Raw genomic sequence first — 14526 nt, 5'->3', positions numbered from 1 at the left:
AGAGCCTTGTCTCACATGTCAATTTCCTCAGTTAGATTTGTTGTTTAGAGAAATGACACTTTTACCTTTCTTAATAGTAGATATGAGTCTAGTGACATGATGTAATGACATGATGTTTATGCCACACGTGTTGCCATTGCAACAAAATACCTAAAAATACTAGAAAAGTTATGCAGAATTTTTAAACAACAGTTTTAATAAATATACAATTAGTCATGTGTCTTGTTTTGGTTTGCCGTCGTGGACATTATGCACAAAAACAGATATGTAGAGGTGGACTGATGGTGATTCCACATGTTCATAGTGCAACACGTGCTCATTCCATTTACATAAAAACAAACAAAACACTGCAAAATGTGAAAACAGAGCACACGTGCTTCCTTAATATAGTAACGACATTGCGAAACAATGATCAATGAAGCGAATAACATCTTGCACTAAAGCCTTACCCCGGGTCTCCTGTTGAAAAGTCCACCCTGTCCTCCTCCCTATGAGACTTTTTCTCTTCTTATTTTACGTCATCGATTTTACCGTCAAAGCTCTTGGCTTCCTAATTAACTACACTGAAAGCTCTGAGCGTCAATCACTGATGCAAACGGGCACCTTCAGCGTCACCATTTAACGCAGAAGGTCTTGACAAAGCAGCGTTTCTTTAATGCCTCGGGAATGAGAACGGGCTGCAATGAAGCTACAATATAAAAATTGCTCGTCAATACTAATGTTTTACCTGCAGGAGTTACTGCACATACTGTGTACAGCTGAAATGTACAATATTATGCACTATTATGAACAATATAAATTCTGAATAAAAAAAAACACACAGTCTGTGTATTGTAAAAATAACCACAGCAAGTTAAAACATGCTGTTAATCACCTGTATCTGTTTCTACTGCAGATTTGCTCCTCTTCCAGCACAGATGTTATCTGAGAGAAGGAACAATGCCACCAATGCCATCTGAATCTTGAGAATACATCAATTCTCATGTTCTATGATTGCAGTTCTCTCTTGTTAGCATTGGGTTAACAGCCAATAACCTTTCAGTCATAACCCTCCTGCCCTCTCGGCTGCTTTCCATTCAGCATGTTTGATCGGCACAAACATGCTTTTCTCTGCTGAATAAACCTGACTCACTCCAGTTATTTATGGGGGGTCAATTGAAGTAAAATGGCAAATCAAATTAAAAAACAAATAAAACAATGAGCGCACTATAGTCTCTTCATTTCCACGTACTCATATGATGCAGTTCACTCAGAAAAAAAAAAAGAAAAAAAAAGAATAACAGCAGATAGAGGCTCTTAGCCACAATTCAGCTGCAGAAGAGTTCCCACACAGAGCTGTGTGGGAAAATTGATTTTAAAAATTGGAAAACCACACAGAGAATCTGAATTCAAAATGAGCTGCATATCCCCTGAAGCACATCGTGTTGTCGCCATCTGTTTCTGTCCTCATATTTGAGGAGAGTAATTGCTTATTTCTATGTTATATATATATATATAAGCATTTAGTCATTAAGCATATATTGTATTCTTCAACACTAGCTAACAACGTGCACTCAACAGTGCTGTGTAATCCTGTGCTTCAGCCCATCATTCAGTGTTGGGATGCATGTATTACTGACTGGCTGCCTGCTTGGCTACATCAGCATCATTTCTCTACATCCTGTACATTCAACGACACTATGCAGGTGTATGTCGTTACAAATGAAGCTGTTTATAACATGAGTTGAGTGAATCTAAGATAATGTTCTCTAAAAGTAGCTGACGGTACCACTGTCACTGTAACTGTTCCTATAACTAGAACTTTGTCATATGATACATGTCAAGACTTATTGCATCGCAATGTCACCGATGTCCCCAGGCAGCAGCAGATCTAACAGGTGAAATTCATTATTATTATCTGATGAAACCAGATCATGGTGGACATAACAGGATACAGTGAAACCTTTGATACTTTGACCTTCTGCTGTTTTTCTAAAGATAGTAAGACACACAATATTATTAAGCTGGTTAAAAGACACCATTTGCACAAAAAAAAAAAAAAAAAAGTAGTTTGGGGACAAATCTTGTTTTTACATTCAGTGTACATAGCAACTATTTTTTGTTTTTTTACAGAGAAGATGAGAAGTTGAAAAGGATTTGTCAAAATCAATTATTTTGGGCCGTATAAATTAAATGTAATTACATCAATGCAAACTGCTACTTTAACAGGCATTGCTGAAGTCAACCATGACACACTCATGTGAATCCACAACATTATTGCAGTATTAATGACCATTTTGTTGTTGAACAACAACACAGGAGCAACCATCTGCTCAGGAGAGTCAGCAGTCAATGGCCTGACAACATATCACGGACTTACAAGCAGTTCTTTCATCGCTTTCAAGGGGGAAGCCGTTGCTTAGTACTTCTACACCTAAGGCAGCACTGCTGCCTGGAGAGTGAGGCATGCTAAAGAGCATACCAACGAACCAAATGAGATGTGGAATGATATCATGTGGTCTGTTCAGACCAAAGAACACCAATCCCAGAGTCAAACATGGTGGAGACTGTATACAGAAGAATGAATGCAGTCCAGTTTTGGAAGATTTTGGAACTAGTGTCAGTAGGCAAACCACACTGGCAGGACACTAAAGTGGCCATTACTGGTGTCACTTTGTGTTTATTATTTTTTGCTTGGATAGAAGCAAATCCTAGGGGTCAGTTACACAACATAAGATGCTTAAAAATGCTGACCATCATTTATATTCTTCATTATCACTCCCATACACGGGAGGACATCAAAGGGCAACAGATTATTAACAAACTTCCATTAGTTTTAATGTTAAGTGTCATATTTTCTCCTTTTTATTTAGCCAAAAATTGTATTTCATTTCTTTCACAAATATAATGTGTACTTTCCCTTTCCCTGTTATATCAAAGCCATAACAGAATGTGGTCAGGGTTAAAAAAAGAATGAAGTAACTTGACATATGCTTACAAGTCAACGCTGAATTTAATCAAGAATGATCTCGACAATGCTCCCCTTTGTAATCCTGCCTGCCTAAAGCTGTATCAAGAAGAATTCTATTTCCCAGAAATGTTAGTTATTTGATTTGCTGTTGAAAACCAGTAATTGTAGACAGTCATCTGGACATTAGGAAAATTAACCTTTCGTTAGATTTTACTTTATATTTCTCAAAAGAAATGAAAAGACATGCAAAAGAAAACATAGGCCTTGGATGAAAATCATGTGCCGCAGTCATTTTTTTTTTTTTTTACATCATGTGCAAAGCCTTTCCTACTTTTCCTAGAAAGCATGATTTACTTCCATAGCAGTCAGCCAATGTAAACTCGAAGGTAAAATTGAACTGCTTCACAGTGACGTCAACAAAGCTTAGATGTTTTCTGATATCAGAAATGCAGTTCAAGTATTTAGTCCAAGTCACAGACCAGGTCGGTAAAAGTACTGTATAGCTACAGTAATTACCTGGACCGAGAGCTGCAAAATGCATATTTATGCATATGCATATTTGCACTATTTATTTCTACTCACTTTCATGGAAATATTTGTTTTGATAACAACATGTGACACGAGAGCTCCCCAGAAAACCTTTTTTTTTAAATGATTTATTTTTGAGTCTTTACAATAAATCAACATTGCTTATGCATATTATTGCATCTTTGTACAATTTAAAGTCAGTGTTTTACTATATGATACTTTATCTCCTCTCAAATGAGACAGAAAGAGAGTAGGCTAAAGCCAAAGCTTATTCATAACTCGACCTTTTTGTTGTCCCTATAGATACATGTATTTATTTATTGCATTATTATAAACATCTTCCTAAACCCATTGAGAGTTTTACGTGTTTTTAATGAATCCTCAAGTTTGTAGTCTGAGACAAGAGATCAACATTTCAGCTTTTATTCCCAGGTATTTACATCTGGACTGTATGCATCGTCTCTGTCGTCTCATATTCATCTTTGGATGTCAAAGCCAAATGTTTTCAGCCTACAGCAAAAATAAAGGAGTAGGCCTCAGTGTTCCAATACTTTTGGAGGGGAGTTTCTATGTAAATCGGTTGACCACACAACTGATACTACTCCTGAGTACTTTTAATGATATCAGTCTGCTCTCACAATCTTCTCCTCACAATCCTTTGCACATCTTTCAGGGATTCTAAGCCATGGTAGCAGTATTGGTCACAAACCCTGCCCCCTCAATGTTTTTACATAAATATTACCCCCTATTATCGTGGTACTAAATTATTGACCCCTATCACATCATTAAGCCATATTTACGCCATTAATTAGTTACTAACTAGATATTACCGCATATTACCTTGTTATTTCCAAAGCATCACCCCACTATTATCCTCGTCATACCAAGCTGTAAAGAAAAGTGTTAAGACACATAGTTAAATACACATTAACAAAGAAATGAGGGAGCATCTTTCACCGACCTATGATGCAGATGTAAAAAGCTGCTACAATATCTGCCTCTCTGGAGAGTTTTGATGCAAAAGGGTCATCACGGAGAAGATAGTGAGGGAGGTATGAAGAGTGCGGCCGTGTCACATTGTCCATTACTGCTATCAGAGGGGAAGTGTCCTGCGAAGTGGAGCAAAAAGGATGAAATATTGAAGCTGCTTGCACCAAATGAAAACACTCTGTGTACACACATACAGACATCAGGTTAACAGGATACATGAGAGTGGAAATACATTGATCCTACAGAGATGCAAACACACTTCGATGTGAAGGTTTTGAGAGAAATGGAAAGGAATCCACAATTTGCCGTTTTCAAAGAAGAGGTTAAACAATGTCACAGTACAACGAACCCTAAACCTAAATAAAAAAAAAATAAATCAATCTAGCTGCTTCAGTTTTAAGGTCCTGGTAGTAGCAAATAAATGAAGACGGCAGTGATTCCCTGTATCAGTCAAATCACTGATTCAGACTAATTGTTGACCTGGCTGACTGTTACGAACTGGTTCAAACTGGCATTAATTGATGAACCTGCTGATTTTAGAACTAAATCTAGTTTTACAGTAACCCACTTAATGCAGATTGAAATTTAAACGTTTTGTTCTGGCAACGTTTGTGCAATGCAGCTGATTCATGCTCCTCCCAACTCAAAAGCCTAGTTTGTCTCCCATGGGAAGGAAGACAAATCATCCCACATTTGGCTTTTGATTTATGTAGGGCTCTGAAAGGTCTGGAGTTCCACTGGAATAGAACTCAGTGGAGGCTGTGCTACTGTATATCACCAGAGAAAATGCAACTGCTAATGTCTCTGAAGTACACACTTCAGTGATTGCATGCAAACCTGACTACTTCTACACTGTTGATGCCCACAAACAAAGATACTATGTGTACACAATTGTGTTATTCCTAAATGAAAAAAACTAAATGTCCAAACATTCTCCTAAATATATTCTGACACTGTGCTTAAGCCATGTTTTTTATTTATTTATTACTATTACTACAGGCTCAAATTGTGTAGAAGAGAACCAAACAGATAAATGATGCATCTTTGTCTTTGCCATCAACTCAATGTGGACAAGGTCTCAATGCATCATCAGAACGTCATCAGGAATTAGCAAAACCGAAATCAAGCAATACACCATCTGCACATGCACCATCTCACTATGGTGAATGTTTCAGGGCAATGAAAGTTGTGGTCATTGTTGCGGAAGAAAAGCAACGATTACTCATCAATGTCACATGCACTTCACAGTCCTTCTGCAGCCTGGCCTCCAAATACTGTTTACTCCTCTTTGTATAAAAGGACAAACTTCTTCCTCCATTGCCACAGAACATTAGCACTTACATGATGTGCATGCTGAACTGTCCAACTAGAAAATTCTATGAGGCCTGGACTGAGGCATTAGTGTTTTCATACTGATTATGGTTTAGAAGTCATTAGATGTGTGTGACTGTCTATTCACATAATGTGGGATTTATTGTCACTATAATAAATAGAAAAGGCTCTCGGTGCCTATAAACCGGCCGGTTTACCATGTTAGTTTATAGGGGATAATACGTTTTCCCTCTATAGTTTATTGCCGATTTCCAGGATAACTTCAATCATTTTGTAAATGGCAACACAGAGACACACCTCGGCCATTAGTTGAAGCGATTCATTGCTGGTTTTAGTGCCTGTATGTCAATTTAGTGTCTGATGGTTGAAAATAGGATTAATGAGTACAATAGGATATTGATACTATTGATCAGTTGAACGATTTTTGTTTTCGTCAAGACGGCAAACTGATAATCAAGTACGACCTGTCCGTGGTGAGACTTGCACAGCTGAATGATCAAAATCGTGCAAAAGTCAGTTACCGACTACCTAATTGTCTAACGCACATTTGATTTGATTTTGTTCGTTTTGAGCCACTTAGGAGCAAAACAAAGTAAATAGACAACACTGTAGGTTTAACTGGCAAACGTCTTAGCAATGAAATAGCTGTTCACACGCCAGGCAGGCATGAAGCATCCTGAAGTGCTGGAGTCCTTTTCCTGTTTTTCCACTCTACAAAAGAGCTGCTGAACGTTACATAATGTTGACTGACTAGTGGCTGTGTTTGTGCGTCTGTCGTTTGGTGCTCAGCAGGTAGCACACAATGGTTAGATCAGAGATTGTCTGCTGAAAATTAGGCTTATTAAAGCACCGCAAATAGACCAACACAGTAGTTGAAGGGTTATTCTACGTGGCCATTTTTCATTGCTGGATTTGGCATCCAATACAAATTTGTTTGTAGAAATAGTGGCTTGAGGTTCGTGTTAAAAAAAAAAAAAAAAAATGCAGAATTGAGCTTTAATGGAGGACTAACTGAAAAATGATAAAGCATGAGACATGAAATCCTGTGCATCCAGGACTAAATTAAGCTATCACAAGACCAAGACCAGCTCACTTCATTATTTCACTTTATTCGACTGTGCGCGGCCAGTTTCAGCTCAGTTCGTGGCTCCACCCTGATGTCTGATTAGTTGGCATAGCCCCCCAGAGCCATCTGAGCTCTCTTACATTGTCTGCCCATTCTCCTCAGTCTTCTCTAAATCCAGTGATTGACTAGGTTTCCCACTTGTTTGATCAGAAAGCATTCAGTATAAAGCATATGTGAGTGTTCCAAACTGCTTTCTAGGATGTGGGTGAAGTGTGTTTATTGTTAGACATAAACTATTTTTTTCAATGTCAGTACAGATGAAGAATAAAACGTATATCAATAACCCATCACATCTAAAGGCCTGTATTTTCTAATTTATGTTAATGTAATTTGTTTTCGTTGCAGGGGCAGCACTGACTCCACTGTTGGGGATTTTAGTATGCAGGCCTTTGCTTTGGTCACTCTAAAGAGAAAACTGTTTTAAAAAGTCGAGAGGTGGAGTCTCCACGGATGGGATTCCCTTAGTGCATCTTATTCCCCAGGTAAAAGACGCATCTGGCTGTGATTCAGCAAACCAGGCACCATCCACCTATTGTGGTCCAGGTCTGACCCTCATGTGCCCATTGTAGGAATTCAGTGTTGACAGGGGTCAGCATGGGCACTCGAAATGGTCTGGGGCTACACCACCTTTTGCTGAGCAAGCTGTGTTTCCGTCTTTGTTTCAAAATTACAGATCATTGTCAGCGTTACATGTTTCAGCAGCTCTTCTGTGCGATTGGCAAGGACCAGCGACTGTTCACACTGCACATGCATCAATAAAACTTTGGTACCCGTGAAGCTGTGGCCAGTTCTGGTTGTGCTCCCATGAAGCACGTTTGGTAGATACTGTCCACTGCATAGCTGAAACACCCCCAACACCTGCGGTGAGACATCCTCTGACTCAGTCATCTAGCCATCACAGTTTGGCTCTTGTCAAGCTTGTTCAGATCTCTAAGGTTACATTTATCCCGCTTTGAACACATGAACTGTTGACTGTAGACCACCGGAATTCAGGGTTAGATATCAACAGAGATGGTGAGCAACTAGGTACATTTACTTTACACTTAATTATGGGACTAATTACTGTATTTACTGTAAGATGCAGAGCCTGTTCTAGCTATTTTGGTGCCCTAGGCGAGATTAGAGTTTGGTGCCCCCACACCCCTTCTTGAATGCCCTTTTCATGATGACAATATCAACATGACAAATATGACTTGTTGTTGACGTCTGTCAATAGGAACCAGGAGCCTGGTATTTCTATTTTGTGTTACTTGGAATTTAGTGGGAAGTACTGTACTTTCACTAATTGCATACAGGTTTAGTTACTAGTTGCATTTTGCAAATGATGACGTGATGATAATGATGATGCAATGATAATGAGGACGATGATAATACAATCTAATATATTTTATTTACAAGGATCAAGCCCCTCTCAGTACAGAAGGCAGTTTCATATTAGCTCCACTTTTGGCAGCAGTTTGTTCCACACTCTGTCGCTATCGTAACACATACACTTGGCCTTATGTCCTCACAACGCAAATGTGAATAGATTTCACAATTCTGTAATTATTTTAGTGGGGTTTCACTAGCTTCCAACAATTTCATTTTTATTTCTTCTTACTAAAGGGTTGATGATTTTCCACATTAAATTTTTATCTGGTTCTCTCCTTACATCTGTGAATAAAACTTAACCAGTACTAAAAACTTTAGATTTCAGCAGAAATCCTTACTTGAGCCACATGTGGAACACATCTGGGCTACAGTTGTACATTTTTGTTAAAAACAGCTTCGAGTTTATTTATCAGTTGAACTAATACAACCCCGATTCAAAGAAGTTGGTAGGATATAAATAAAAACAGAACGTAATGTTTTGCAAATCTCATCAACCCGTATTTTATTTACAATAAAACATAAACAACATATCAGATGTTGAAACTTTGTAATTGTACCATTTCATGGAAAATATTAAATCATTATGAATTTGATGGCAGCAACACATCTCAAAAGAGTTTGAAAAGGGGCTATGACAAAGGCTGGAAAACTAATTTCTGCAAATCAAAAACAAATGGAGGAGCATTCAACAACTAATTAGGTTAATTGGCTACAGGTCAGTAACATGACTGTGTATTAAATGAGCATTTCAGAGCTGCAGAGCCTCTCAAATGTCAAGATAGGCAGAGGGTCACCAATCTGTGACAAACTGTGCCAAAATGTTGTGTAACAATTTCAGAAAAATCTTCCTGAATGTAAAATTGTGAAGACTTTGAAGATCCCACCATCTACAGTATAAAATATCATCAAAAGATTCAAAGAATCAGGAGGAATCTCTGTGCGCAAGGGACAAAGCCGAAGGTCAAAACTGGATGCATGTGATCTTCTGGCCCTAAGGCAACACTGCATTACAAACAGGCCTGATTCTCTACTGGACATCACTGCATGGGCTCAGCAATCTCTTGCAGAAATCACTGTCTGTGAACACGGTTCACTGTGCAATTCAGAAATGTAAGTTAATGCTGTATCATGCAAAGAAGAAGCCATATGAGCACGATCCAGAAACGCTGTCCTGTCCTCTGGGCAAAAGCTCATTTAAAATGTTCTGATGTCAGATGAATCAAAATTTTAAATTCTTTTTGAAATCATGGACGCCCTGTTCTGTGGACTAAAGAGGGACCATCCAGCTTGTTATCAGCAGACAGTTTAAAAGCCTGCATCTCTGATGGTATGGGGGGGGGCATTAGTGCCTATGGTGTGGGCAGCTTACACATCTGGAAAGGCTCCATCATTGGTGAAAAGTACAATATAGAGATAGAGATATAGAGCAACATATGCTCCCATCCAGACAACGTCTCTTTGAGGAAAGGCCTTGCATATTTCAGCAAGACAATGCTAAACCACATACGGCAACAGCATGGCTTTGCAGGAGAAGAGTCCAGGTGCGGAACTGCCCTTCCTGCAGTCCAGAGCTTTGACCAATAGAAAACATCATCGGTGCATAATAAAACTAAAACTCCAGCAACAAAGACCCAGGACTGTTGAGCAGCTGGAATCCTGCATCAGACAAGAATGGGACAACGTTCCTCTTCTAAAACTCCAGCAAATGGTCTCCTTACCTCCCAGACATTTACAGACAGTTGTTAAAAGAAGGGGGGGGATGTTACACAATGGTAAACATCACCCTGTTCCAACTTTTTTGAGATGTGTTGCTGTCATCCAACTGACTTGTAAAGGAGTACTTTTTTTAAAAGAAGTACTTTTACTTTTTACTTTTGAGTATTGAGGTTATGTACATCTGCTGGCTCTGGAAGTCCACCCCCACCCACCACACCATAGTAAGATTCCACACCGTTTTCCAATTACGAGACAAGATTTTTCCCTACAGTTTTCTATGTAGTGAAACATTATACCTATATTAATATTAGGTTAACAAACTAAGCTGTACACTACTTGCTAAATCACTGATCATGAAACATTATTGTGTGTATTTGTGTGTGGAAACCTATCCTACATGACGTAGGACTTTCTGCTCATTTGTCCTTTTAGCTGCAGTGTGGTAAAGCTTAATTCTCTTAATTGCACACAATGCCTGGTCATAATGATAAATGATTGAACAGTAGCCATAATGTTGTCCAGTCCAAGTCAAGTTAACCACAATGCAGCTACAGTATGATGCGTGATACAGACAAACACTCCACTTAAAATATAATTTGCATCGCATATTGATTCAATGCGTATGCAGGTTTTGGCTTTGACAAAGTGTATACGTTAATGTTTTTCACGGACTATGGAAGATTAGGAAGATGAAGAAGTATATTTTATTTATTGTATAAAGCATAGCAAACATTTACTCGCATTTACTTATGTGCCTCGGGATCTAACACAAACCAGTGAGCGAAATTGGTACAAGCACCACAAGGCCAGTAAACCTGCTACAGACTTTGTATTTAGCAATGAGGGCAGAGCAAGAACTGATCTAACAGTATATGGGGAAAATGGCAGAATGGTCACAATTGAAGAGAAGCTATTAAATTATTAAAAAAGGAAATAATAAAAAATAATTAAAAGGAAAATGCTTGTTTTTAACTTTAGAGCAAATTATTATTATTATTATTATTATTATTATTATTGAGCAAACAATTTCTTCAATGTGTAGGATGAAATCTTTGGTCCTAAAAATGACAAAGATGTACAATTTCTTTCTTTGTGCTTTAATGCAGTGTGAGCAGTATTGATTGGCAGACACAAAATTTTAAAAGAAGAACTGTATACAGGCCTCATTTTAACAGTTATGGTTAAAAACAACACACATATGTGCAACATCTCAGCTACAAGCTCGTAAAATATATATATACTTAGGTTAGTAGCTATTTTTGAAATTTCATTAATTAATGTAGTGAAGTAAAGTATTTGGTTGTGAAATGTGGTGAAGTTTAGGTATAATGTATTATAGTAGAATTATAGTAGAGTAGAAAGTTGTATTAAAGTACAGTACATGAATAAATTTACTTATAATGTCAAGTTGGGGTTATCTGAAATTTGATAAAATGGAAAAACCGCAAATAATTAAGTGAATCAATGTGTATTAATCCAAAGATGAAAATATTCTAAGAATGATATCTATGGCTTTGGTGAGACTCCACTTCCCTGCTGTTTTTATAGGCCCTTTTTAATAAAATAAAAAAACTTATGATTGTTTTTTTTAGCAAATGTAAGGTGAAAAGAAAGGCTGATTTTAGGCAATAGGTGACTCAAAATTTACTTTGTATATGTGGACTTTTGTAGACTTTGAGGCAAATACTGACTGGCTTCAAAGCTTAAGGCACCTTAGAAAGAAACTTTACAATGCAGCAACATTTCATTCATGCAACTTGTCACTCAGACTAACCAGGTATAGTATATTAAGCCTAGGGGACTGTTTCACCCTGCTCGTGTACTGGCATTCGGCATGTTGGTAAGGAAACAGCACAGCTGTCTGTAGTCACAGATTGTCTGTGAGGGTGGAGGTAGAACCTGACACTTTTATCCAAAGCACAATCAGACCGAACAAATGTGACCACATCATCGGAATATAAACACATTCGACTTTACTCACTGAGACACCTCATCAAAGAGCGCGAAAGAAAAAACACAACCCCCCAATCACCTTTTACTCCGTCCAATCACAGAGACCTGTGCTGCTAGATTGCTGCACACTGGACATACTAATACTTAACCATCCACATGGGCCAAGTTCTGAAAATCATCTATAGGAGTGAAGGGCCTGAAAAAAAAAAAAACAGGTAAAAACAAAAAGTTGAGTATTAATACGCTCGGGGGGGGGGGGGGGGGGCAGTGCACCACACTGAAGCTCAGCCATTGTAATACAGCCGTCCTATAATAAATCCTCCAGTTATTGAGGTCATGATGTTCAGTTTTTGCTGAAACTATTTTAAAGAGGAGTTGATTCAACTGGTCATTTTTAGACGATGTAGTTTGTCCTGTTGTTGCTCAATCACTTATACAAGAGTTTCTCTTTTGTGTGTGTGTGTGTATTTAAAGGACTAGGCTCCTTTCTCCTCACTGCTTTCTCCTCTCTTAGCTTTGACTGATGTCAGCATATTTTTTAATTAAATGAACCCAATTAAACAGCTTGAAAAACAAACTTTTGTATTATTTTATGAACTTAATTCCTGACTTTTTTTTTTTTTTTTTAACTGGAATTAAAGGTTTATTCTGTTTGGGTTTACAGACTTAAGCTGAAAACATTTAACAACATTAACATGTTGTTAAAGACATTTAGCCAAAAATCAATAAGTATTTCTTAATACATAACCAATAAACATAAACCACATAATTTCCTGTTTGTTTTCATACCAAATGTTAATAATATTTTCTGTATTTGATTTGTTCATTAAATATACGGGAACAATAAAGGAAAAGACCTGTGCATCCCCCCACCCCAGGGAATTTTTTACATGTTTGTTGGATTTATTGTAGCTTTTTCTACATCAGTCAAAATACAAGACATTGCATCTAAATTAGTTTCAAATATGAAAGAAAATTAAGTAGAGTGTATCTTTTGCAGCGGTTCCAGCATTGAGCCTGTGTGAAGATGTCTCACTTAGCTTTGAACATCTGTCCAGATTCTGACTGAGCTACTCCACCTCATTGATCTTAATGCTGTGTCACTCTCCCATGAATCTTCAAGAATCCAGGTAACACTTGTTGATTCACCAGTAACTGGACCTTCCAGATACACGTGTATTTACATTTATTTATATATTTATATATAATAATAATTTATATATTATATATTTATATACTACAATCCTTCAAACACATTTGCTGCATTCTGGTGATCTCTACTTAACTAACCGTGCGACTTCTCCAACCAACCGGCTGCAACAGTGATGATTTGAGGCAATGGACACTTATGCAAGAGAAGAGAAGTCAAACTCGGAGAAAACAAACCCAGAAACACGCCACAAGTGAACGCGGGTGATTTTCCTCGCAGCTGCGTTTTTTCTTTTTTTTTTTCTTTTTTCTGAGTGGACAAGAAAACAATGAACGTATTTGTAGAGGAAACTTTTAATAAGGAACTTCACAAGGAAGAGGGTGATTTAGTAAATTAAAGAAAAAAAAGCCCCCGGACGCCTGTTTTAAGATGATTGTAGCGCACATTCGTTTAAAAACAGTTTTTATTTTTTTTTTAATAAGATTAATGAAGTAAAGAAAAGTGTCTCTAAGTGAAGCCAAACAGACATTACTTCGGTTTAAATTGGAAAATGTCCTCGCACACAGAGACAAAGACAAAGAGGGAAAAAAACTGAGAAGATGTGGAGGTTTAGTAATCACTAACCTTCGGGCATCAGTCATCCGAGCCGAGTTTAAATTCCCACCATGAACTGGTCCTCAGAAGCCGAGGAAGCTGAAAGAAATCCGTCTTTTCGGGTCCTGGTTCCGAACACAAGCAGTCTGGGAAATATTCCCGTGGTTCAGCTTCTCTGAGGCGCAGAGACGCTGAACCTCCACCTGTGAGTGCTGCATCAAGTCCGTTAGTCCGGCTTTAAGAATCCTCCTGCTACATACACTCAGCCAGACACCGACAAGCTAAACACAGCTAACAACAACACGGCTTCCGGTCACACCTTCAAAAATAAAACCCTCCTAATGCTGGTAATATTAAAGAACATTACAATATTTTTACAAGCTTAACAAAATGATGGACTTGCATTAGTTTGTGTTTGTGATCTTAAATAAAAAAAATATATATTATTTTATAATTGCAGGGCTGGATTACTCCTTATCAATGAGCCCAATGGCAAAAATACAGCTTCCTGTCCCCCAGATTGCAATGTAAACATGGTTCCTCTTGCCTGGCCCTAGATTTGTTGTGAATTATCAACAGTAAACAATTTTTTTTATGGTCATTATAGTCATTTGTAATTCCATAAGGTTCCATTATAATGCAGTACTTTATTACATCACTTTACTTTGCAGTACTTGATTACATTTTGTCTGACTATTCAGAATCTATTCAGTAACATGAATCTACCATTGTGAGTGGAAAATTATAATTACTGCCCTCAGATTACTTATATACAGTTTGCTAAAGATGCCAAAAACTTTCTTGGATTTTCTGGGA

At 37.8% G+C, this 14526-nt stretch overlaps 1 protein-coding gene across 2 annotated transcripts in view; it reads right to left on the bottom strand.

The window, feature by feature from the left end:
- Positions 1–13964, bottom strand: part of opn5 (opsin 5) — a 34056-nt gene extending 20092 nt beyond the window's left edge. The window contains exons 1-2 of one of the 2 annotated variants that reach the window (XM_067483041.1): positions 13741–13964; positions 4440–4587 (exon numbers count right to left, since the gene is read on the bottom strand). In XM_067483041.1, the coding sequence (XP_067339142.1) occupies positions 4440–4563 (124 nt within the window). In that variant the 5' untranslated portion in view covers positions 4564–4587; positions 13741–13964. Of the gene's footprint in view, positions 1–4439; positions 4588–13740 lie in introns of those variants that run through there. The other variant, XM_067483042.1, reaches the window with a different exon arrangement.
- Between the last annotated feature and the right edge of the window lie 562 nt (positions 13965–14526).

This window comes from Channa argus, chromosome 17 (genome assembly GCF_033026475.1).
Source record: "Channa argus isolate prfri chromosome 17, Channa argus male v1.0, whole genome shotgun sequence".
Taxonomy (NCBI): domain Eukaryota; kingdom Metazoa; phylum Chordata; class Actinopteri; order Anabantiformes; family Channidae; genus Channa; species Channa argus.
This window is presented reverse-complemented; position numbering and strand designations above follow the sequence as displayed.